Below are 26,197 nucleotides of genomic sequence, written 5' to 3'. Positions count from 1 at the left end.
TTGAGGCTGATGGCAGGGTAATAAAGCCCCTCCACACCCTCGAAGGCAACAGGACCTTGCTGCTCGTCGTTGATGAGGAAGATGAGGATGCCCCGCGTGAAGTCCAGCAGGACGCCCACCGTCGCTCCTTTACCGATGCCTCCGTCCGTTCTGAACAGATATAGAACCGATAGGAGGATTAAAGGCGGCCAGCCGGCGAGTGGTACAGCGGTACGCTGCTTTTTTATAGAAATGATGGAACCGCCACCTCCACCTGTTGGTGTGGCGAGTTGTTGTGCATGAACCAGGAGCGGTTGTTGTCCACATACATGGCCCAGGCCTTATCGTCCTTCCCCAGCATCACGTCCTTCAAGACGTCGCCACGGGCGACCCCAAACGCCGGGTCCGGGTGGTTGTCGTAGCGATCCACGGTCATCTCCCAGTAGTGCACACCGCGTGAGAAAGCCGTGTTTCCCATGACCACCCGGTCATCGTAGCTGTTGCAGGTCACCGTCAGGTTGTCATTAGACAGGAGGATGTCGGGGTGGGCCGACACGGGGTCAAAGGTGAACCAGGCAACTGGAACCACACGTGCATTATGAAACACTAAACAGGCATAAAGCGTTCAAAATAAATGTTTATTTCAGCGGCCGGACATGGAAGCACGGCAAGCAGGACTCCAGCTAGGAGTGAAATCGTGAAAACACTCCCACACACACCACATGCAATACGCACACTCACACACGCTGCACTGGATATCGCCATGGCAACACAACGGGTCCCCGGTGATTATGTATTTAAACATTTACAATTTTATTCTGAATTTGAGACATTGGATGCAATATGTGAAGTACTGCCACCTTGTGGTCTAATGCAGAGATGCATGCTGTCAAGCAGAAACATCAAAGGCGTTCAGAAGAACCAAGCACTGAAGGACGCAGTGAGACTATGTGTGTGTGTGTGTGTGTGTGTGTGTGTGTGTGTTCGTACCTGCGGCTAGAGAGTTAATATCGCATGGTGGGAGTCCGGCTGATGAGAGAACGGCAGAAAGCAGACAGTGTAGGAGTGAGGAGGAAAGAGGGAAAAAGCAGATTTCATGAGGGAAGCTGGATCAGGGCACTCTTCAGAAGAGGTGCGCCAGGGCCATGGTTATTTACCACATTATTTACCACAAAGTCCCGGTAAAACGTGCCTCTCTTTCATTGCTTGTGGAAACGGACCCTTCGCTCTTTATTCTGCATTTCTTGTGGCTTGTGATGGCGTTGAAGTAAACACTCCAGTCCACCATAAGACATTTTGGGAGTCCAGTTTGCCATAAAACCCCTAAGGCTAAATTAAGATACACTAGCAAACAAGTTCTTTAATTTAATCAATTATGTGTTTTTTATTGTACGCATGTAAAAAAATAGGAATTTATTGTAACAAATATAAATATTGTCCATTATATCTGCAGTTCAGTAAATCTCTCATGAAGGTTCAGACCCTCGGACACCATCGTCAAGTGGCATGTGCCAGCGGCCTGGCTGCACCGTCACAAGCGTCCCTGTTCAACACACGCCAACACCAACCAGTTGATGGAGAAGCAAGCCAGCGCAAGGCCATTATAAGCAGTGTTCTACTGTATATTTATTTATTAATAACCCCTTAAAACCACACATTACACATTCCGTCATCTTGTTTAAATATTAACATACGTGGACAGGGCGGGGCAGGGAGGTTTTAAGGGGTTAAAAGGAACAGTTTGGCCATTTTCAGTATACATTTTTGGAAGATTTGTTGAAAATGGCCGAACTATTTCTTTAAAAACAGGTTGTGTACAGTAAGTACAGTGTGTGTGTGTCCTCTTACTTTCAGAGGTCTGCATCACCAGCGTCTTGCTGTACTGCCCGACGCCGCTGCTGTTGAACGCTTTGACGCGTGATTTGTAAGTGCTGTTGAAGTGAAGCCCGTCCACAGTGCAGATGGTCTCCGTGCCCACATACACTTCCTGTGAACACACACACACACGTCACATTCACAGTTCCTCACACACCCCACCCACCACACAGCACATTCATGTAAATCCTCGTTTCCACTGGAACCAACGTTCCGCAATAACGAACAAGTGAAATGCCGTCTCCTCCCAATCAGAGCAGAAGCAGAGCAGCATCGAGCAAAGAAATGAAAACCAGAAACGTTTCTTATTGCTAAAATACTACTGACGCTTATAAAATACTGATGATCTGAAAGTGAGACACAGAGAGGTGGAGAAGGAGAAGAACATCTTCCCACGCCAGGTTTAAAATAGTCTCTCCATCGTGCCTGGAGGAGCTTCGAGGACAATCATGAGCTCAGGAACAATGTTCATGTGAAGTGTGTAGAACATTTGTATATCTGATATGTGTGTAATCTGTGTGATGTGTAGGTGTTTGTGTCGGTGTATGTGGTGATATAGTTGAAGTTTCGTAAATGTGTGTAAAATGTCCTTTAATTCTATACATTTCTTCTTTTTGTGTGTGTGTGTAATGAAGTTCTCATCTTCTCGCAGAGGTTCAGGTGTCTCATCTAGACCCCCTGCTATTGTGTTCCTACAATAATAGCGACTCAGTCCACTGGGAGAGCTGACACAAAAGGTGTGTGTGTGTGTGTGTGTGTGTACTCACCCTAAACACTCCCCCGTTTCCGTCGTCCAGCTCCAGGATGTACCCGTCCACAGCAATAGTGGAAAGGGGAGGCTGTTTCCATGACAACGTGGCGCTGTTGTTCTGAGTGCAGCATTCCTCCAACTGCAGGATCGGGGCAGCAGGAACTACACACACACACACACACAAACAATATATCAAATATGAATAGCCCTGTCCCCCTGATGGAGGCACTTTGTTTGTTTGTCACCACCTCTGTCCCCCGTCTGTCAAAATCGTGATTCATGAAATCAATGCTATTTTATACGGACGGACGGACACACACACACACACACACACACACACGTTACCTTTCATTTGCACAAAATCCAGCTGCTGTATGGTCTGCAGGAGGGGTCCGCTGTCCAGGGTCAGGTCGAAGTCGGAGGTGATGCGGGGGGTGAGCGTCCCTTTACCCCACTGACTCTCCGTCATGTGGACCCTTCGGATCAGAGCATCGGAGATCTGAGAGACACGGACCCACGGTGAGAGAAGAAGCTGATGTTCAGACCAAGACGATAGACAGAAAGAGACACGTCCTCCTGACCTGCAGGAAACCGCTGGGGTCGTTCTCCTTGATGACCTCCAGGCAGTACTCCATCAGGCCCGTGGTCTGCCTCAGTTTCACCGTGCAGTGGGAGATCTGGTCCCTCACCACCTACAGAGACAGAGACCATCATGAAATGGGTGGTGAGGGGACCCACCAGGAGGCCATCACTGACCACCAGAACACGCTTCTGGACACCAGCACCTGACGCTCCTCCATGCTTTCTTCTGATCACTCCCCTGGTTTCCTGCATGTACGTGAAACTTTTGTACACTTTTTCATGCCAGTTGTGGCCTAGCGGTTAAGGAGGCGGCCCCGTAATCAGAAGGTTGCTGGTTTGAATCCCGATCCATCAAGGTGACACTGAGGTGCCACTGAGCAAAGCACCGTCCCCACACACTGATCCCGGACGCCTGTCATGGCTGCCCACTGCTCACTCAGGGTGATGGTTAAATGCAGAGGACAAATTTCACTGTGTGCACAGTGTGCTGTGCTGCTGTGTATCACGTGTGACAATCACTTCACTTTCACTTCACTTTAAAGAACAAGGATTCTTGCATCATTACATTTACATTTACAGCATTTATCAGACGCCCTTATCCAGAACGACTTACAATCAGTATTTACAGGGACAGTCCCTGGAGCAATTTAGGGTTGAGTGTCTTGGGGGGACACAATGGTAGTAAGTGGGATTTGAACTTGGGTCTTCTGGTTCATAGGTGAGTGTGTTACTAGGCTACAACCACCCTAGCAGTCAGTGGCACCTTTGCGGATCCTTAACCGCTAGGCCACCATTGCTGGTGGGGAAGGTGGAGAATTCGGGTTACACCTTGACGGCAGAAATGCGCAGTGAGAAGAGAACATGGTCCTTTTCTCCATGGAGAAATGTGATGGCACAGAAACCATGGCGTGTACAAAAAAGATGAATGACAGGAACACGGAGAGATGGATAAAGGGGTGGGGGCGGGGCTTGTCGGCGGGGATCCAGTGAATTTCTTCATTCATCATTGTCTCTCTGTCACATCCTTCCTCTCAGGGCTGAGATGTTGTTGCCAGGCAACTGCATGAGTGGCTCGTTGCTGCTCATGCTGTTAAAGAGGAGAATAGAGGAAACCTCCCAACACCCAACTGCTATGGTGTCAACACTAAACATCTAATCAAATCCTACAGAGGACAACGTTCCATCCTTTATTAGAACACTGAGGATGGAACCTGGTCACTAACAACCCAACCAAAACCAGAAGATGCATTCGTAGACAAGAACTGTAGTGGGCTGTTAAATTTGTTCCAATTCTGATGATTTCCTTTCCCCATCTAGCGGTTTTCATTGTTTTCCAAATAATGATACAAAAAGAAAAGTTCCACAGAAATGGCTTATTATGTGCTCTGATTTCTAAATAAAATACCATGTCCTCCAAGGACCTGGTCCACGAAGGATCCCGACCCTCAACTGAGACATAAATGTAAATGACTGGTGGCGACCACTAGTGGCTGGGATGTGACAATCACCGATCACAAATACTAAACAATTTCTGTAATATCTGTAAATTCTACTTGTCCTAATATTTAATATGGGTACTTTGATAATGTGGAACATCATTTCATTTCAATGTTTTAAAAAATGTTGCAGACATCTGAAACACGGTTACCTCTTGCAATGTAAAATTTTTACTAATTTCAATGAAATTCAATGCAAATTATAATCATAACCAAGACATTCAAGGTTCAGTTTATATATATTATATTGAATAGTGAATCATACAGTGCACAACATTGACCACCATATGTTAAAATTTTAGACCAGTGACGTCACACCATCTTGGTCATTTTAGTTTTGCATAAACATTATTTTATTGAAGTGTTGCACAGTTTTGACTTCCATTATACACTGAAATATTTGGTGCAATAGTTTTGTCTGAACGCTTGTAGAGTTTTATTGTGGAAGTTGGTTTTAACAAGTGAGACTAGTTTTCTCTGTTTTCAACCTGTTTATATTGTAGTAGCTGGTAGTAAAGCACAAGTAGTACATACACGTCACACTCGCTCATAGTTCTGACCACTAGTTATGGGGATAAAGGAACTCCCCTGCATCCCATAGAGAATCGTCCTTTATCTGATCCTGCAGTTTTTGTCCCATTTCAGTTTCTAAACCCAAAGCTCAGGTCAGATCCAGCTCTGCACCTCCAGGTCTTTTTCTTTCTGTGCTTTACGTGCAGCAGTGAAATATAAGGACGCTTCATCTTTTTAATGGACTGCAAATAGTTCAGCGTGGATTTACAGGGGATTATGATATGAGAGTTTCTCCTCGACCTTTCAGTGGTCTGTACAAAACACACACACACACACACACACACACACAAGCTGCAGTGATATAATGGGATGTTACTCACTCTGATTAACTCACTTTGAATTAATTATCACAATAAACAGACTGTAGCTTGACTTTGCCTGAAGGGTGTGTGTGGTTAAGAGATGGAGGTCAATACAGGACCATTCACACCTTCACAAAAAAGGCCATTAAACCCAGAGACACACAGACACACACACGGTTCACATTCCAGACAGCCTCTGCACTGGCAACACCGTCTGCTTACAAAGCAGCTCACACACATTCGCAGAAAAAAAAACAGTCTCACACACACTCCTAGAGTCTACACACATCCTCTGTACATCTCTACTAATAAAAGAAGGACCATTGTACCAGAAATATTACCAGAAGTACAGGGTAATATGAATCTTTTAAGCATGGATGTTTAACTGTTGGGAATAGTGTCTGGTATTGAAGCAGTGCATTGTGGGATACTCTTGCCCACACCTATTCAGGCTACATCTCCACTTGCTGTCCTGGTTTGGCTATTTGTATCCTCCCTGTGAATAGATGAGCGTTCTCCCAGGGTGGGGCGCTGCTCCACCTTCCTAGACAGTCAGAGCTCCACCTTCTCCTTGAGGAGAGACGCCGTTGATATAAATAAACCCCCATAAAGTTTAAAGCTGTCGAGTACCAAACTGCATCTGCACTAATAACATGACGGAGGTGTGGAGCGATGGTAGTGTTCAAAATGTAATAAATAAATACGACATAATGACATATATAACCATATCAATAAGAGAATTATGTATAATAGCAACATAAAATTGTGAAATAATTGTAAAACACATTTTGATACACAGCTCATTATTGTGAAACATATTTAGCATTCTGCTAAATAAATGTACTTATTATTGTGAAATAATACAGAAAAGCAACACAGATTATTTCAGAGGCCTTTTATTTAATTTCAGCAGTTTTGCTGAAATTAATGTCCTTTTTCCATCCCAGGGTCAGCCTTTTATTTCCCCGATTTTCCACGATTGCCTTTTTATTTCATAATGCGACTTTTCATCAGAATGACTTTGTCTGTCAGTGTCAGTGGGTTGGACCTGCGTGCCTAATGGCTGATCCTTCTTCATCTGTTAGTCTATATTAGAGCTGTAAAAAGTCGAGTTTGACTCCACTGTTATGCCATGTGGTGCACTTAAATAAATGACACTGTCAGCCATTCTCGACTCCAACTTTACTGAAGCATTTCCATACAGCCATGACCCTGTGACCCTTCTGTAACGTTTGGATCGGTGTAGAGGAAGTGAAGCAGGAAGAAATGGGAGTCCCGTTGGGATGTTCACCTCAATTCTTGCTGAACGTTACTGGTTTATAAGCAAGAGCTAATAATAGAGGGACCACAGGAGCTTGTACTGGTCTGTATGGTACAATGTACAGCCTTTTAAAACAACATATGAATATTCATGTTCAAAATACATGTTCAGTTTCAATGTCAGCCACACAATCATCAACACTTCTAAACTAAACAAAGAACACACACACACACACACACACACACACACACACACACACACCACTGAGCACTTTGGCTGGACAAATCCATCAGAACAGATTTTAATCAATGTGACCTCGGTGAGAACAGTGACTGGCATTTTTGTTCTGGAACATTCTCTGTGGATCCCTCGTGTCAACTTTGAGACACGTGCAGAACAGAGAGAGAGAGAGTGATGAAGATCTACATTAGAGATTATTCTGGTGCATTGACGTTTCACTTCAGTGAATCTGCAGCGACTCTTGTGCCACTTTGTCTTCATGGATGCCACGTTAAACTAAAAAGAAACACCCAGGGGGAACATATGAGGAACCCACCAAACGTTTATCTAGGCAATAGGTCCTGGATATATCTCAGTTGGAACCAAAAATCATTCAATACATTTAAACACCATTTTGATTGCTGACCTCATGTAGGTTCTCACAATGATGAAGAAAAAGTACAGTGTGTGTGAGGATGTGGGGTTTTGGGGGACTCACTGTTCAGCGCCCTGCCACCATTTAAGAAACGGCCCCCGTTTCCATGGTAACAAGCCCATCACAGGTTTCACAGTGTCTGATGGAGAAGAAAGCTGGGGACAATCTGAACAGCTAGAAGAACCACAGATACACTCACAGGGATCACAATGAGACCCCTGATGTGATTAATAAACCCTGGAGGCGGAGACAGAAAATGGGGGCGGGAACCTGCTCTAATTCTCTCATCAGTTCTCTGATGTCTGAATACACAACTGATTATATGCATGTGTATGGAGCGATTGTTTGTTGTAAAATGTGAATGTGTGTGTACAGTGTATACATACAAACCTTTAATGAAGTCCGTAGGGATCAGAGAGGGTGAAGAACAGCACACACACATCAACACTGCTTACAAGTTAATCCTGGAGTGTGTGTGTGTGTGTGTGTGTTCATTTCAGGTGTGAAATTGAAGTCAGTCATTCTGTCTAATCTGCTTATTTTTTGGTTCAGTCTAAACAGGGCATTAAATCTTAACAAATACTGCATTACACACACACACACACACACACACACACACTCAGATGATTGTTCACTAATCCGAATGCACACATCGGTGAACAGGAAAGTGTGTCTGTGTTCTGTGAAACATAAAACACACACACTTCTCTCCTGTTATACAACGATCTTAAAAAAACAAACACTTAAATCTGCCTGTGTGTGCGTGTGTGTGTGTGTGTGTGTGTGCGTGTGGCAAAATAACGGTCAGTGATAACTCCCTAACATGACTACGCTCAGTTTTAACATCAATTGCGACACCGACAGCGACACGTTGGAAAGACGAACAAACTTAGCCGGCAGTCGAGGGAAACGATTATCAAGCCACTTCACACTGTCATCTAGTTATCTAGTTATCTAGTCATCTAGAGGACCAGCAGTGACACAATATGCAGCCAAGGAACGAAAAGAGGCGGTGTGTGTGTGTGTGTGTGTGTGTGTGTGTGTGTGCGAGTGTGCGAGTGTGTGTGTGCTTGAGTTAAGGTGCTTCTCACCTTGAGTTTATGTTCGTGTTCCTTGTTAACGCGAGAGAGCAGCTGGGCTTTGCGGCGATTCAGGGCATCAATCAGAGCGTCACACTGAGCCACCAAACAGGCCTCAAATTCCACACCGTTCTCCTGCAGGACAAACACACACAATTAATTAATTAATTTAGAGAAGATTTAGATGAACTTGAAACCTACTTCTTGTCTGACTTCTGTATAGAAACTAGAACAGAGTGAATAAAAAGATTGTATTCATAGTTGGGGGTCCTAGTGAACCAGAACTGACCACTTCATCCATGGTGACATGGAAGCAAGTCGCTCTTGATCAGGGCGTCTGGTAAATGTAAATGTAAATTAACACTGAAGTTGAACGTCTGGCTGGAAAGCGATTTCTATAACAATTTTATAAAGATGCATTTGTGAGTGTACGCTCACTGGCAGTAAATATTTCCAAATCTTATCGTTGTAAGGGACCTGATCGGGATCGTATCGTCCACCAGCCCTACATGAACATGTCCTCCAGCTGACAGAACCAATCAGATCAACTTACAGGTCGCTAGTTTAGCAGCACAAATAATTAAAAGGCCCAGATTCTCTCAAGACCGCTTTCTTCCAAACGAACTCTTCTAACCAGAACATGCGGGCGGGGCACGTGGGCCGTGTCCTGAATAGTGTTCTTCATCCAGCGACCTGAGAAGCAGCACACCTCTGTATGTAGGCCACAAGACACGATCTGGAGCGCGGTAGCGATGGCCCCGCCCGCTTTTAGACAGAATGTCAAGGCAGGTAGTAGTCTAGTGGGTAACACACTCGCCTATGAACCAGAAGACCCAGGTTCAAATCCCACTTACTACCATCGTGTCCCAGAGCAAGACACTTAACCCTGAGTGTCTCCAGGGGGACTGTCCCTGTAACTACTGATTGTAAGTCGCTCTGGATAAGGGCGTCTGGTAAATGCTGAAAATATAAAATGTAAATGTCATGTCCGGTTCCAGGCCGCAGTTTGAAGTTCCCGATGCCCTGATGTTGTGCGCCTGTTGTTGTGTGTGTGTGTGTGTGTGTGTGTGTGTGTGTCTGCGTCTTTGTGCTCGGTCAATTAAAAAACCCTCTCGGAGAGTGAGAATATCTGCATGTTTACAGTGAAACATTTACATTACATTTACATTTACATTTACATTTATGGCATTTATCAGACGCCCTTATCCAGAGCGACTTACAATCAGTAGTAACAGGGACAGTCCCCCCCCAGAGCAACTTAGGGTTAAGTGTCTTGCTCAGGGACGCAATGGTAGTAAGTGGGATTTGAACCTGGGTCTTCTGGTTCATAGGCAAGTGTGTTACCCACTAGGCTACTACCACTACAAACACTACATGCATATGGACTGCAGTAACGCATGGAACTGTATGTTAATGCCAGGATGTAACTTTGAACTCTGTGTGTATGTGTGTGTGTGTTATGTAAATGTAAATGTGTGTGTGTGAACTATACCTGAATATGCTGCACCATATTTCTAAGCTGCACCAGAAACTCCTTGGCCTCTGTGGCTCGATCAGACAGGATGTTGAGAGCCTGAGATAACTGGCCCTGCAGAGAAGAGGAGATGAAGAGGCCATCGTGAGAAACAGAGACGCCAGGCAGCTTCCATTGTGCAGACGTACAACATCAGCCATGATAGACACTTTCAACACTGAAGAAACCAAGTAGAACAAACACAGTAAATTTGGTGCGAGTTTCACAACTGGAAAAGTAGATCAATGGACTCGTATTAGAGCAGTAACCGAGCCCGACACAAGCATCAGGTCCTCATCTCGACCATAAAGGACCTTTTAAAGGACCGGCTTTCCAAGGATGCGGCATCTTTGGGAGTGAAATGCTGCCTCTCGACGGTCGTGTGACAGGAAATGACACTGCCGCCCCAGTGCTGTGTGAGGACACGTAAAATGGCCGCGTTTGGAGGAAAGGTCATGTGCTGAGGGACACTGCGTGGGAATGGACACACAACTGTGTTCACACTCATACATTCAATATTTTAATAAATATATTCTACACACATCATTATTCCACATAATTCCAGCATTGATAATGTTTCTATACACCGAAATCTAAATTATTCAAATCTTTAGGGAATGAATTACAGAAACACACACACTCACACACTCAGACTGCACACATACACACCACCACCCGCCTCCCACGGGTTTCCCATTATACACTGCATTCCTCTTACACACTCACACACAAACTCACACGCACACTCGGTAGCAGCCATTCTTTTAGAGAAGGGGGTTAACCTTTGACCCCAAGCTTTGGGAAAGTATTACAGACCATTGACATTAGTGCAGTGCATGATGGGAAAGGAGTAGAGTTGAGTTAAGAGCACATTCTACACAGACACACAGTGAAACGTAATGTAGAAGTAACCTTCCTTGCATTTCACTCACATTAACAACACGCTCATACATACACCACTTATCCACACAATATTATAACCTTCAACCTTTTAATAAAGTAATAAATAAAGTGAAGTGATTGTCACATGTGATACACTGCAGCACAGCACACGGTGCACACAGTGAAATTTGTCCTCTGCATTTAACCCATCACCCTGAGTGAGCAGTGGGCAGCCATGACCAGCGCCCGGGGAGCAGTGTGTGGGGACGGTGCTTTGCTCAGTGGCACCTCAGTGGTACCTTGGCGGATCGGGATTCGAACCGGCAACCTTCTGATTACGGGGTCGCTTCCTTAACCGCTAGGCCACCACTGCCCCACACACACTTCACTACATTAGTGAAGCATTTACAAGAACCCAGAGACATTACAACAAGCACAAACAATCAACACTACACCACACACCCACACACACAGATAATAAGTATTCAGAAGTATTCAGTGTCAGTCATCTGTCATGCTCCACCCATCCACACTCTGTTCTGGCCCTCGTCGGTCCAGTTTCTACTTTCTTCTTGTCTTTCTTTAACTTAGTATGGTCTCACTCAGACATGATTTTTTTGTGTGACATCTGTGTGTGTGGTGTGTGTGTGTGTGTGTGTGTATGTGTGTGCGTGTGTGTGTATGTGTGTACCTGCGTGTGTGTGTGGTGTGTGTTTGTGTATATGTGTGTGCGTGTTTGTGGTGTATGTGTGTGTGTTGGTGTGTGTATGTGTGTTGTGCGTGTGTGTGTGTGTGTGGTGTATGTGTGTTGGAGTGTGTTTGTGTATATGTGTGTGGTGTGTGTTGGAGTGTGTTTGTGTTTATGTGTGTGTGCGTGTGTGTGGTGTATGTGTGTGTGTTGGTGTGTGTTGGTGTATGTGTGTTGTGCGTGTGTGTGTGTTGGTGTGTCTGTTTGTGTATATGTGTGTGCGTGTGTGTGATATGTGTGGTGTATGTGTGTGTGTTGGTGTGTGTTTGTGTATGTGTGTTGGTGTGTGTTTGTGTATATGTGTGTGTGTGTGTGTGTGTGTGGTGTGTTGGAGTGTGTTGGAGTGTGTTTGTGTTTATGTGTGTGTGCGTGTGTGTGGTGTATGTGAGTGTGTGGTGTGTGTTTGTGTATGTGTGTGTGTGTGTGTGTGTTGTGTTGGTGTGTGTCGGAGTGTGTTTGTGTTTATGTGTGTGTGTTGGTGTGTGTGTGTTGTGCCTGTGTGTGTGGTGTGTGTTTGTGTATATGTGTGTGTGTGTGTGTGTGTGGTGTGTTGGAGTGTGTTTGTGTATATGTGTGTGTGTGTGTGTGCATATGTGTGTGTGTGTGTGTGTGTTCACAGCAGATATGAGTTGAGCTCCATCCCCCGTAGGTTTCAGGTATGAGGCATGAAAACACACAGAGCTCCACGGGCAACAAGGAAATAACCCTAATTAGCAGCATGTCCTCATTTTGGGATTTGGAAGTGGAATTTATCCTCTGGGCTCTGAGAGAAGCGGTTGTTCGCCCGAAACTTCCATAATGAAGTTGTGTTGGATCACACTCTGATAATTACAACCTCAAGTAGAGAAAACTAACAATTGGATGCACAAACTGACCGTAACATTTAAAAAAGGTCTGGATGGAGGAACTTGATCAGGCCTTAATATTCCCTCATCCATGTTATTGCCAACATCACATTGAGTTTACATCTGGGTTGTGAACAGAAGCTTCTGGTCCCTTCTGAACCATTTAAACACACACACACACACAGTTAAAAAAAACAGCTGCTATTCCACGTCTGGGTATGATTTAGGACGCTCTCTGTTCTGCCCTACTTTACAGTTCGAATTTAGCATGTGGGAAATGTCTCACACACACACACACACACACACACACACAGGCTGACTGTAGCTGACTCATGTGTGTGTCCTGCATCGTGTCCTGGCTGGACAGACCATGACGACGCCGGCCACGAAGCCATTTACTAAAACACACGTTTACACAGTCCGTCTCCATCTTCATTTCAGAACTCTGATTTTCAAGTTTCTTGGCAACTCAGTAGTTACAGGGTGTCACGACTACGGACTTACGAGGGAAGGAAGCGCAGAGGTTTGACATGCTGGGAAGGGGGTTTTTATTATAACAAACAAAGAAATACAAATAAACAATGGCGCGGTGGCCGAAAACAATTTAACTTAAATTACGAACATAAACTAAAACTAACCGTAGGCGTGTGGCGATTGCCAGAACTCAAAACACATAAAACTAAACAAGGTCAAGTTCGTGCAGAGAGTTCACGAAATGCCATCGACCCCGAAACGGGCGGAAACCTTCCGGCATTTTAGTGGGCGTCAGGATTGGTTCCGGTGTGGAGCCCAGCTGCAGGCAATCCTGACAGAGCCCCCCCTCCAAGGGCTACGTCCTCGGAGCCCCAACAGTACCATCAGTGGAGGCGTGCGGGGCGGACGGCGGCAACCACAGGCTCCTGCCCTGCTTGTATCCTCCCCTTGGAGGACCCGGTCCCTCGGGCTGGCTCCCCGGCGGGTCAGGCCGTGGCGGCCCCCGGTCCCTCGGGCTTGGCTCCCCGGCGGGGTCAGGCGGGCGGCCCGGTCCCCTCGGGCTGGCTCCCCGCGGCCCGGCGGGGTCAGGCGTGGCGGCCCCGGTCCCTCGGGCTGGCTCCCCGGCGGGGTCAGGCGTGGCTGCCCCGGTCCCTCGGGCTGGCTCCCCGGCGGGGTCCCGCTTGGCGGCCCCGGGACCCTCGGCCTGGCTCCCGGCGTGGGTCCCGCTGTCGGCCGGCCCGGAACCCTCGGCCTGGCTCCCCGGCGTGGTCCCGCTGGCGGCCCGTACCCTCGGCCTGGCTCCCCGGCGTGGTCCCGCTTGGCGGCCCCGGACCCTCGGCCCTGGCTCCCCGGCGTGGTCCCCGCTTGGGCGGCCCCGTACCCTCGCCTGGCTCCCCGCGTGGTCCCGCATGCGGCCCCGGAACCTCGGCCTGGCTCCCCGGCGTGGTCCCGCATGGCGGCCCCGGACCCTCGGCCTGGCTCCCCGGCGTGGTCCCGCATGGCGGCCCCGGACTCCCGTACCTGCACACAATAATCAGGGCCGATCCATCTGGGTACATGTGGGCCCTGTCTCCACACGTCCCCTCTGACACTTCTTGTGTCACCCCCTGCACCGCGCAGGGAGATTGTCCCAGAGCCTCCGGCGACTGTTCCAGGCACCCCAGGCTGGTGCCTTCTGGGACTATGCAGCCCCTCTCGCTGCACGGCCCTGGTGCCAAGGGGGGGGCATTGCCAGACCATCCGGCTAGCCCCTTCTGCGTCCGTTGGGACAAGCAGGCCCTCTTCCTGCCTGTCCCAGCTGGGTCCTCATGCCTACCCGGGGGCTCTATGGCGCTCCACCCCTCTGGAGGCAGACGCAGGCCCATGCCTGGCCCGCCCTCCTCACTGGCTACCGGAGGACCCAGCTCCATCGCTTCCCCACCTCCCCTCCCCTCAGGAGGAGTCCCCAACCCGAACTGCACCCCCCCAAAAAATTCTTTGGGGGAGCACCCCCCCCGGCTGGACTTAGGGGTACCTTGGGGCTTGTCCACCTCGCCTTGGACCAGCACATTCGGGTCAGGAACCTCCTCCCTGGGGTTCGGCTCCGCGGCTGGGTCGCCATCTGGTGGACACAAAGAGGGGAAGTGGGGGCGACATACGGACACATATGTCACACAGACACACACAGACAGAGACAGACAGAAGAGAGGGTCGTCTGGCTCCCTCTCTGGGCTCTCCAGGACCTCCTCAGGGGGCACAGCCAGGATCTCGGGAGGTGCGACCTTCTCGTCGCCCGCCAGTGCTTGGTCTTCTTGCCCCGGATCCTGACTGGCGCTGGACGTGGTGGAGGGGCAGAGTTCGATCCCTGGCTCAGGCTCTGGCCGATCAAACTCCGCCCTCAGTCTCTGCTGGAAGTCCCGAAAACTGCTGTCTGTCTCTCCCTGTTGCCAGAGGGCTGCGCTCCAGCCCCATGCTGACCCAAGCAGACACGAGAGGATGGTGGTGGTCTTATCAGTGTCTGCTGCCCCACTGAAGGGTCCCGGGACAATTGGGCTGTCCCACATGGGGCTGGGCACGTTGCTGGAGATGGTGGTAGGTGTGTGGTGTGGAGGGGGGTGGACGTCTTCTCCAGCAGGTGTGGACGCTGGTGCTGCGCTGCCTTTTCGCTGGGGAACGTCCGGGCAGAGGGAAGGCGGGTCGGCGACTGGAGCAGGAATGGAGGATTCCCTGCGAGGCAGTCCCGGCAGCGCAGTTGCTGGCTGGCGACATCCCGTCGCCCTCTTCCACCAGCTTTCCTCACACTGCTGGGAGGGACGTGGGTCTCCACGGACCTCGTGACGATCCTGGTCGTCGTCCGTGTCAACCTCGTACCCCCGGAAGTCACATGGGTCCTCACGGACGCCGCGATGATCTCGGACGCGCACGCTGGGCGGAGCCATCCCGGCACCGACCGCCCACCGAAAATCCACGTCATCATCGCTTTCGTCATCCGTGTCCTCCCACCGGTGACTCCGAGGGTCGTCCACCCTGCGGACATCCTGGACCCATGGCGCGATAAGCTCCCATGGGCAGTACTCTGGCCATTCGGGCTGGAGGCTGCCCACCTCATCGCTGGAGGAACGCCGTCGTTGTTGCCGCTTCTCACCCCCCTGGATGTGACGTGGGTCCCCACGGACCTTGCGACGATCGCAGACTGGCGCGATGGGCGGAGCCCAACTCTCGTCTCCCGTGCTCTCGTCGTCGTCCGTGTCGTCCCAGTCCACGGGGAGCCTGGCCAGCAGAGCGCAGAGTTCTTGGCTCGACATGGCGAAGATCGTGGGGGTCGCATCTTCTGCGCTCGCTGCCCAAGTCACTTCCTCGCTGCTGCCGACGCCAACGTCCTCGCTCCGCCCACTCACCCGCCGACGTTGTCGCTTCCGGGTTTCGCGGAGTTTCCCGGGGGTGACGTCATCACGCGGCGCCGCGTACCACGGCTTCTCGGGGAGAAAACGCTCCACCAGAACGGGCGGCGCGTCTCTCCCCTGGTGTCCGCGTTCGCCGCGCCGGGCTGCGTCCTTCGCGGCGTTTCTTCTCCTCTGCTTTCCACCTCTGCGCTTTTGGGTGGGTCGCTGGCATTCTGTCACGACTACGGACTTACGAGGGAAGGAAGCGCAGAGGTTTGACATGCTGGGAAGGGGGTTTTTATTATAACAAACAAAGAAATACAAATAAACAATGGCGCGGTGGCCGAAAACAATTTAACTTAAATTACGAACATAAACTAACCCGTAGGCGTGTGGCGATTGCCAGAACTCAAAACACATAAAACTAAACAAGGTCAAGTTCGTGCAGAGAGTTCACGAAAATGCCAGCGACCCCGAACGGGCGGAAACTTCCGGCATTTATGGGGCGTCAGGATTGGGTTCCGGTGTGGAGCCCAGCTGCAGGCAATCCTGACACAGGGACAGTCCCCCCCTGGAGACACTCAGGGTTAAGTGTCCTGCTCAGGGACACGATGGTAGTAAGTCAGGTTCGAACCTGGGACAGATGAGGAGAATGCTTACTGTGTGATGTTTTTCATGTTTTCGTGGAAATGTGGATGCAGGGCGGAGTTTGTGAGGGTCGCGGTGGCTGAACATCTTCATCTCTCCTCCTCTTCTCCACCTCCACATTACCCAGGTCTCCCCTGCTGTTCCGCGCTCTCTCGCTCTTCATTAGAATGCCAACACGGTTAAGTGGTTCACAGTTTTTGCCGGCGGGGCGAATAACCGTCTTCCTCCTCCTCTCCTGTCTTCTCTCTGTTCTTCCTGCTGTGAAGATTCACCTCCTCCACTTCACTCTGATTTGTTCCGCTTGTATTTGTGTCCTTGTCATGCTTCGGTTTTGGGGACTATTTCTCCAACGTGGCCCCGATAGAAACAAAGTAGTGGGGCAGCGGTGGCCCAGAGGACCCAAAATCGGAAGGTTGCCGGTTCAAATCCGGAACCACCGAGGTCCCCTTGATCTCGGTACCGTCCCCACACACTGCTCCCCGGGCGCCTGTCACGGGTGATGGTTAAATGCAGTGTCTCACGGTGACAGTCACTTCACTTCAGTAGAAGACCAGACAGCGGGTTCCTGGTATCAGGCTGCAGGGACTCATGAGTTCCGCGGTGGATTTAGAAATGGGTGACATGGGTCAGTCAACCAGGGTCTCATTAATGACATCACGCCACACTCGGTTCAGGTGACCTTGCTGAGTGGATAATGACGGGGAATCATGCTTCTTTTTTCATTTTAAAGGCACCAATGAAGAAGATGTCACAAGCCTCATCTCCATAGATAACTAGACGTTTTATACACACACACACACACACTCACACACACACTCTTTCCTTGTCCCTGTAACTACTGAATGTAAGACACTCTGGATAAAAACGGAAATGGAAATGTAACTAAGAAACACACACACACACTTTCATATGACAGCAGCTTCTCTGTTCATATACAAGCCTGGTGTTATTCAAAATGCAATCAGTGCCACACACACACACACACACACACAGATATGGAGCCCATTAGTGAAGTGATTGTCACATGTGATACACAGCAGCACAGCACACGGTGCACACCGTGAAATGTGTCCTCTGCATTAAACCATCACCCTTGGTGAGCAGTGGGCACCAGGACAGGCGCCCGGGGAGAAGTGTGTGGGGACGGTGCTTTGCTCAGTGGCACCTCAGAGGTACCTTGGTGGATCGGGATTCGAACCGGCAACCTTCTGATTCCTTAACCGCTAGGCCACCACTGCCCCGGTGAAGGCCACCACTGCCAATGATTAGTAGCCAAATGATATTCATCTTTATTCCTAAATGCAAGGGAAAGAAGACGGGCGGGCAATGAGCGCACGAGGACATGACACATCCGGGATACGTTTATACATTTTTATACAGTAACCGGTGACAAGAAGTAGGCCAAAACAGCAGTTAACTAAAGGACGCTGAAGGACCGTGTTCTTTTCTGCTACGCAGATCGTAAGTCACCCACAGCACCACCCCGCACTGCTCTTTATCTGGCTGTGAAATTAGATTTTAAACTTTCCAATCACTTCTTCACGTCTCCTTCCATGTCTTCCATGTCCCTGCATTAATAAAATGCTAATTTCATCTTAAAATGTATTCATATTAATAGTGACCCCACCACAACTTAAGACCACTAAACCTGGGAAGGAGAGCCTGTGTTAGTCCCGCCCACTTTGATTGGTCAGACTGAAGATGGAAGTAATTCATGATGCGCAGGATGTGCCCAAAATAAATAAAATTGTCAAATATTTTAATATGACACATTTTATGAAGTAATCATGTTTTTATTATTCATGTCATATTGAATTAATCAATTATGTTTTATTTTACAATTTAAAATAATTATTTCTGTATTTATATGTTTAATTTTGGCACTAAAAGCCAGCTGGAGACGTTCTCTCGGATGTGTGGAAAACTAATTTTATCCCTTTCCATTTCTTTCCCCTTGTAAGGATCTTGCTATTTACCTGGACAACTCACAGCTCTCTCCTTCTACAACAGCCCGCAACCTGGGAGTATCAATAGACAACCAACTCTCCTTCTCAACTCACATCAGCAATCTTTCCCATTCCTGTAGATTCCTTCTATACAATATCAGACGGATCCATCCTTATCTGTCCAGATACTGGTTCAGTCCTTAGTAATCTCACGACTGGACTACTACAACTCACTTCTAGCTGGTCTACCACTATGTACCATCCGACCTCCACAACTCATACAAAATGCAGCAGCACGACTGATCTTCAAACTTCCCAGGTTCTCCACATCGCCCCTCTGCTACGTTCCCTCCACTGGCTCCCAGTAGCTGCACGCATCAGGTTCTAAATACTGATGCTGGCCTACAAAGCCAAACATGGAGTAGCACCATCCTACCTCACAGCCCTTATTACACCTCGCACTGCACCTTGTATACTCCGAGCCTCCAGTACTGCTCGCCTGGTCCCTCCATCTCTGAAGGTAAAAGGAAGACATTCATCTAGACTCTTCTCCATCTTGGCCCCTCGGTGGTGGAATGAACTTCCCCTGGAGGTCAGAACAGTTCAGTTACTGAGTACTGAGCTCAGTCACCAGAACTGATCACTTCATCGATGGTAACATGGAAGCACGTTGTAAGTCGCGTCTGAGAAGGGCGTCTGCCAAATGCCGTAAATGTAAATGATATTGGTTTATATTTCATGTTCCATATTCAGTACTCCACTGGTGGAGATACCTTTTTTTTAATAAAATTCCTATTTATTATATGGCTGCATGTATGTTATATAAAGGCTCGCATCTTTTCTCTTCTACAGTGTGACATATGGAGAAAAGTAGAACAATTCCTCCCCCAAAGGCATAACTGTGGGTACAGTAGAGCCTGCACAGGACACCATCTGGACATTCGCTGGCCCAGTTTGGGATGATTGTCTCACTCAACAGTTACAACAAGCCCTCTGAAATGCTGTGGTTCTCCAGCTGGGAACCTTGGGTTCTGCATTCCACTCACACCCATGGTGACAGAAGCAGCTGATGGCTTGATGGCAGCGTCACCAAATCCAATAATATCCATAGCTATCAAAATTCCAGAACCGCTGTCTTTCTGTCCTCAGTCCACATCCAATGTACACAATCAGCTGCATTTACACCAACACAGCTGAGGGCTGATGGCACAATGATCCCAGTGTGAGTGTGTGCGTGTGTGTGTGTGTGTGTTCATGCACAGGAAAACACGGGGCAGGACGGAAACAGCTGGAGACGGCACCGCCTGGCTACACTCACACTACACACACACACACACACACACACCGTTCAGCAGCAGTGCAGAGAATTTCCTTTTTGGCCTGGTAATCGTGGGATTTTTGCTGAAGACAAGTTGGAGTGGATTTAGGCCCCGTCCACACGAAAACGTTTTACTCAAAATGTGGAAAATTTCTGGTGTCCACACTGAGACAGCATTTCGGAGGACCCAGAACGTTATACGGATTCCAGAGTGAATTTCTCTTTTCCACGTATCCGTGTGAATACACTGATGTATCAGCCCGACCTTTAACCCCAAACGTGTCCTACATACAACAATGGCGGATAACACGTTCATCTAAAAGAAATCGTCTCCACGCTGCACATTTCCTCCGCGGCTGGAGAACAACAGCGAGAACTAGACGCCGAACAAGGAGAGCGTGGGCGTGGACGCAGGACACCCGTTTTAGAGAAAAGCATCCTCGTCTGGACGGGGGTTTAGATGTAAAGCAGCTCGCGCGTTCAACGTAATCGTCCCATCCACGTGTGAGAGGTCATCAGCCCGACACGCAGATAAATACAATCATGACGTTACTAACGATACGTGAAGGAAGCCACCTCTGACCCAGTCAGAGGCCGAGTGCGGGGCATTCCTCCCCGCTCTGCTGCTGCCACCAGGCCTGATGACACATTCCCTCTCCACGGAAAGGCCGTGTACTGTGCTGAACTGCTCGAAGTGATATAATAAAGGTCAAAGGTCATTATGCATGCATCATGTGCAGAAGTTCAGCGGCTTTGTGCAGTTTCACAGTGGTGATAAGAGCTTCTGGTTTGAAAAATGTTTCTGTGTGTCTGTGTGTGTGTGTGTGCGTGTGGATATATCATGGTGGGTTACACTCGTTTCTACTACTTCCATGTATAAATAAAGAACATATTCAGAACAGATGAATATCAGTTCATATCAGCATTTTTACACTGATGGAAATAATAAGGACATTTTCTGATTGATAATTTACTGGTGTTTTTTTGGATTGCTTACACACTAAAATTAAAAGACGTTCACTATTCACTATTAGCCTTACACTCAAGCAGCAAAATATCAGCCCATATTTGCACAACCATAAACACATTGTCAACCTCACACTTGTTGCAAAACTCTACACACACTTAACATACATTACACACAAAAAGGTGCTCAAAGAGAACCGAATCTGACAAATGAGATGCGCGCAACACTGGTTGACCACGTTGTCAACCACGACCTGATGCTGAGGGACGCTGGGCTGCGAGTACAGCCAAATCTATGCCGATACACAGTGGCAAGTGTGATGAGAACATTTTGGCTGGAAAATAGTAAGTAATAGTAAAATATCACCATATCAAAACCATCTGCATGGGTTCAGTAACTGCATTCAGTACTATATTCTGTGCAGTATCAGCTCTTCTGCTACCTTGTCCTGAGAAAGTACTGAACTATTCTTTACTGTATTTTTCTACATTGATTGAGGGTCAGGAACAACACAGAACAGCAAGAGAGGGAGATAGTAAACATGGTTATTACACTCAAACAGCTCCAAGCTAACACTATCAATAACCATGCCAGTTTCAACGATATCCATCAGGTCTCAACATCAACACTGGCACGCATCCTAAAAAAAAAACATATTCGAATATCGAGTGCCTTTTGAGCGCAATTCTGAAAGGGTGAAAGGACTGTGGCGTGATTATGCAGAGGTATGTATTCACTTTAGCAGTGTGATCTTGCATACTGTCTCATAATCTTTTACTGTACTGTAATATGTATACTACATGTACACTGAACTACACAATTTTGCCTGACACTGTTCTTCAGGTAGGGTTACGAATGGATGGAGAGGAGGTCCAGCATGAGTTCATTAACGTAGATGAGGCTGGGTTCAACCTGACAAGATGGAGGGGAAGAAACGTCATTGGCCACAGGGCTATAGTCAATGTCCCAGGGCAACGTGGGGGAAATATAACACTCTGTGCAGCCATTACACAGAATGGGGTTCTCCACCGCCATGCCCATATGGGCCCTTACAACACAGCACTCATATTTACATTCTTGGACCAATTGCACAACATAACAGCAGCAAAGCAAATCGTTCATATGCAATACGTTGTTGTCTGGGACAATGTGTCTTTCCACCCCCCTGCTCGGGTTCAGAACTGGTTTCAGCAACATCCACATTTCACCGTCCTATATCTTCCACCATACTCTCCATTCCTCAACCCTATAGAAGAGTTTTTCTCGGCATGGCGGTGAAAGGTATACGATCTCCGTTTCCAGGCTGACATACCCCTATCAAAGCCATGGAGGAGGCCAGAGACCAGATGGAGGTAAATACAGCAATACAAGGATGGATTCGTCATTCAAAACGTTTCTTTCCAAGGTGTCTTGTTAATGACAACATTGCCTGAAATTCTCTGGCAGGATCCAGCTAGGCGAAGAGACCATGTCTAGTGTTTTTTTTTTTTTTTTACAATACGTAAAGTGACATGTTGTTACAGTACAATACGTAAAGTGACATGTTGTTACAGCACAATACGTAAAAGTGACATGTTGTCACAGTACAATACGTAAAGTGACCTGTTGTTACAGCACAATAATAAAGTAACATGTTGTTACAGCACAATACGTAAAGTGACATGTTGTCACAGTACAATACGTAAAAGTGACATGTTGTCACAGTACAATACGTAAAGTGACCTGTTGTTACAGCACAATAATAAAGTAACATGTTGTTACAGCACAATACGTAAAGTGACATGTTGTCACAGTACAATACGTAAAGTGACATGTTGTCACAGTACAATACGTAAAGTGACATGTTGTCACAGTACAATACGTAAAGTGACATGTTGTCACAGTACAATATGTAAAGTGACATGTTGTTACAGCACAATACGTAAAAGTGACATGTTGTCACAGTACAATACGTAAAGTGACCTGTTGTTACAGCACAATACGTAAAGTGACATGTTGTCACAGTACAATACGTAAAGTGACATGTTGTTACAGCACAATACCTAAAAAGTGACATGTTGTCACAGTACTACAAATCTCTATGTCAACATTTTGGGCATTTTGAGAAATAAATGAGATTCTTCAGTGTGCAACATTGGTCTTGTGTAGTGTTTGGTGGCTTTACTTTATATTTGTACTTTGTTGATGGCAGCCTCCTCTAATCATAGGGAAGTAGAAGTGCTAAATAGTGTTTTAGATTTATCACAGCAGAGTATAACCCGTGCAAACAGAGTATGATAAATGTGAAACGTGTGTTTCTTATGGTAAAAAAAGTGTGGTTTTAAACATAAGTGTATAGTTTTTTCAAGAGTGTTTAATTATGCAAATGATCTGTAATGTTGTGCTAATTGTGTGTGTGGTTGTGCTAATTGTGTGTGTGGTTGTGCTAATTGGGTGTGTAGTTGTGCTAATTGTGTGTACTGTTTTGAAAGTCGTGCTTAAGCAAAAAAAAACTGTATATTACAAAAAAAATTCAATTACCAAAGAAAGACTTTATAGTCCATACTGCAGGAAATACGGGATACAAGAAAACGGATGAGAACCAATCACAGCCTTGAAGAGACGCATGTACAAAACACGTGTGCAGTAAAGAATGTTAATTTTTTTATGAAATGCCTGAGGAATTCCTGCTGGTGCTGCAAGATGCCCATCAATAACATGCCAGCTTTCTGCTAGTGTGTGTGTGAGTGTGTGAGTGAGTGTGTGTGTGTGTGTGTGTGTGTGTGAGTGTGTGAGTGTAGGCCTCCATCTGTCATCCACGTCTGGATCGGTAGGCTCCGCCTGACAGGTCAGGGTGCCGCTGTACCAAACGTGACCCCACAGGGTCAAAGTAAAGAAGGACACCAGACCTACACAGACTCGCGCCACAGACACGATCACATCAGATGCATGTGGAATGTGTGTGTGTGTGTGTGTGTGTGGGCAGCTTGGTGAAAATTCCTATCGCTATTTCTGGAACTCTCCAACAGTTGGATGCAGGGTTACGTTTAAGCCGCTCTGTGAAGTGTGCGCTGAATTCTCCCGGACAGCTGAGCAGTTCCAAAAAAAGAGGCGGGGCAACACACCTGCCAGTCAGGGGAATCCCCGGTTACCTGAGCCTGGATGTCGCCATGGCGACAAGTCATCAACCTCACACACACACAGTACAGTACAATACAACGTCATTCTGTCCTTTCTGGCTCTGCCTAAGATGAAGGTAAAATTCTGGTCACCTTGTGACCTGTTCATCTGTTCAACCTCACACACACGCCAACACACACACACACACACACACACACACACACACACACACACACAGTACCCCACAACGTCACCTTGTGCTGTTTCCACATGGACCTCGTGGGTGGAGTGGCTGCCTCCTCCAGACATACGGGACGGGACGGGACGGGACGGGACGGGACGGGACGAGACAGTACAGTACAGTACAGGACAGGACAGGGACCACCTCACCTTGTGCAGCTTCCACATGGCCCCCAGCGCCTTGACCTCGTGGGTGAAGTGGCTGCCTCCTCCAGACATATGGGACGGGACGGGACGGGACGAGACAGTACAGTACAGGACAGGGTCCACCTCACCTTGTGCAGCTTCCACATGGCCCCCAGCGCCTTGACCTCGTGGGTGAAGTGGCTGCCTCCTCCAGACATATGGGACGGGACGGGACGGGACGAGACAGTACAGGACAGGACAGGGTCCACCTCACCTTGTGCAGCTTCCACATGGCCCCCAGCGCCTTGACCTCGTGGGTGGAGTGGCTGCCTCCTCCAGACATATGGGACGGGACGGGACGAGACAGTATAGTACAGGACAGGACAGGGTCCACCTCACCTTGTGCAGCTTCCACATGGCCCCCAGTGCCTTGACCTCGTGGGTGGAGTGGCTGCCTCCTCCAGACATACGGGACGGGACGGGACGGGACGGGACGAGACAGTACAGTACAGTACAGGACAGGACAGGGACCACCTCACCTTGTGCAGCTTCCACATGGCCCCCAGCGCCTTGACCTCGTGGGTGAAGTGGCTGCCTCCTCCAGACATATGGGACGGGACGGGACGGGACGAGACAGTACAGTACAGGACAGGGTCCACCTCACCTTGTGCAGCTTCCACATGGCCCCCAGCGCCTTGACCTCGTGGGTGGAGTGGCTGCCTCCTCCAGACATATGGGACGGGACGGGACCGGACGGGACGGGACGAGACAGTACAGTACAGGACAGGACAGGGTCCACCTCACCTTGTGCAGCTTCCACATGGCCCCCAGCGCCTTGACCTCGTGGGTGAAGTGGCTGCCTCCTCCAGACATATGGGACGGGACGGGACGGGACGGGACGAGACAGTACAGGACAGGACAGGGTCCACCTCACCTTGTGCAGCTTCCACATGGCCCCCAGCGCCTTGACCTCGTGGGTGGAGTGGCTGCCTCCTCCAGACATATGGGACGGGACGGGACGAGACAGTATAGTACAGGACAGGACAGGGTCCACCTCACCTTGTGCAGCTTCCACATGGCCCCCAGCGCCTTGACCTCGTGGGTGGAGTGGCTGCCCTCCTCCAGGCACTGGTAGCAGACCGGGCTCTTGCACTGGACGCAGTACATGCTGAGGTTCTCCAGGTCGTGCTCGGTGCAGGTGGAGATCTTGCGTGGACTGGTCCTGCGGGTGACGCGGCCCTGCGCCGGGGGGACCAGGCGGTGTTTGGCCAGTGGGCCGCGGGGCGGGTGGCAGCGCAGGCGACACGGGTCGCAGTAGAACACGTCGCACGTCTCGCACATGGCGGTGGCCTCCCTCGGGCTCTTCTCGCACAGCTGGCAGCGCAGCGCGGCCGCCTTGCTCTGCTGGTACCGGTCCACCACGCCCTCCAGGACCCGGTTCCGGGGGAAGCCGCGCAGCCCCCGCTCGTCCAGGGTGAGGCTGCGGTGGCACTGCGGGCAGGTGATGCAGGAGTTTCGGGGTACCGGGGGCGGGTGGTGCTGGATCGGGGTGGTCGGGGGGAAGACCCGCACCCCGTTGGGGGATTTCTGGCAGGGGGTGGTCGGGGCGCTGACGAAGCCGCCGTAGGACCCGTAGCCGCTGTCCGCCTCGCTGTACAGGCTCATCTTGTCCAGGTCCAGGTAGTCGTAGTCGGACGCGGCGGAGCCGGACGCGCGGCTGCTCTGCGGGGACTCGGCGTCGGGCGTCTGGACCAGGATGTTCCGGGCGCAGGCCTGGCAGATGTTGTGCGAGCAGGGCAGGATGATGGGCTCCCGGAAGAAGGAGCCGCAGACCGGGCACTTTAGCTCCTCTTCCATCTCCTCCATGGCTGCGGAGAGAAGCTGGAGAGAAACTGGAGAGACGCTGAAGATGCTGGAGAGAAACTGGAGATGCTGGAGATGCGCGCCGGTCGTGCGCTCTGAGCGCGGCGCGCAGGA

The 26,197-nt window shown here is 49.0% G+C and overlaps 1 protein-coding gene across 2 annotated transcripts; it reads right to left on the bottom strand.

The window, feature by feature from the left end:
* Positions 1-26,197, bottom strand: LOC114796148 (E3 ubiquitin-protein ligase TRIM9). 2 transcript variants are annotated; one of them, XM_028990084.1, is made up of 10 exons: positions 25,280-26,197; positions 10,046-10,141; positions 8,566-8,688; positions 3,187-3,297; positions 2,951-3,104; positions 2,622-2,767; positions 1,828-1,966; positions 970-1,008; positions 254-558; positions 1-150 (listed from the first exon to the last, which is right to left on the bottom strand). In XM_028990084.1, the coding sequence occupies exons 1-10, from the start codon at positions 26,084-26,086 to the stop codon at positions 130-132; spliced, it is 1,941 nt and encodes a 646-aa protein (XP_028845917.1). In that variant the 5' UTR covers positions 26,087-26,197; the 3' UTR covers positions 1-129. The 2 variants fall into 2 exon arrangements, with proteins under 2 accessions (XP_028845917.1, XP_028845927.1); XM_028990094.1 differs by lacking the exon at positions 970-1,008.

The sequence above is a fragment of the Denticeps clupeoides genome, chromosome 1, assembly GCF_900700375.1.
Source record: "Denticeps clupeoides chromosome 1, fDenClu1.1, whole genome shotgun sequence".
In the NCBI taxonomy this organism is placed as follows: domain Eukaryota; kingdom Metazoa; phylum Chordata; class Actinopteri; order Clupeiformes; family Denticipitidae; genus Denticeps; species Denticeps clupeoides.
The sequence above is the reverse complement of the archived record's forward strand: the minus strand, read 5'-3'. Positions and strand labels throughout refer to the sequence as shown.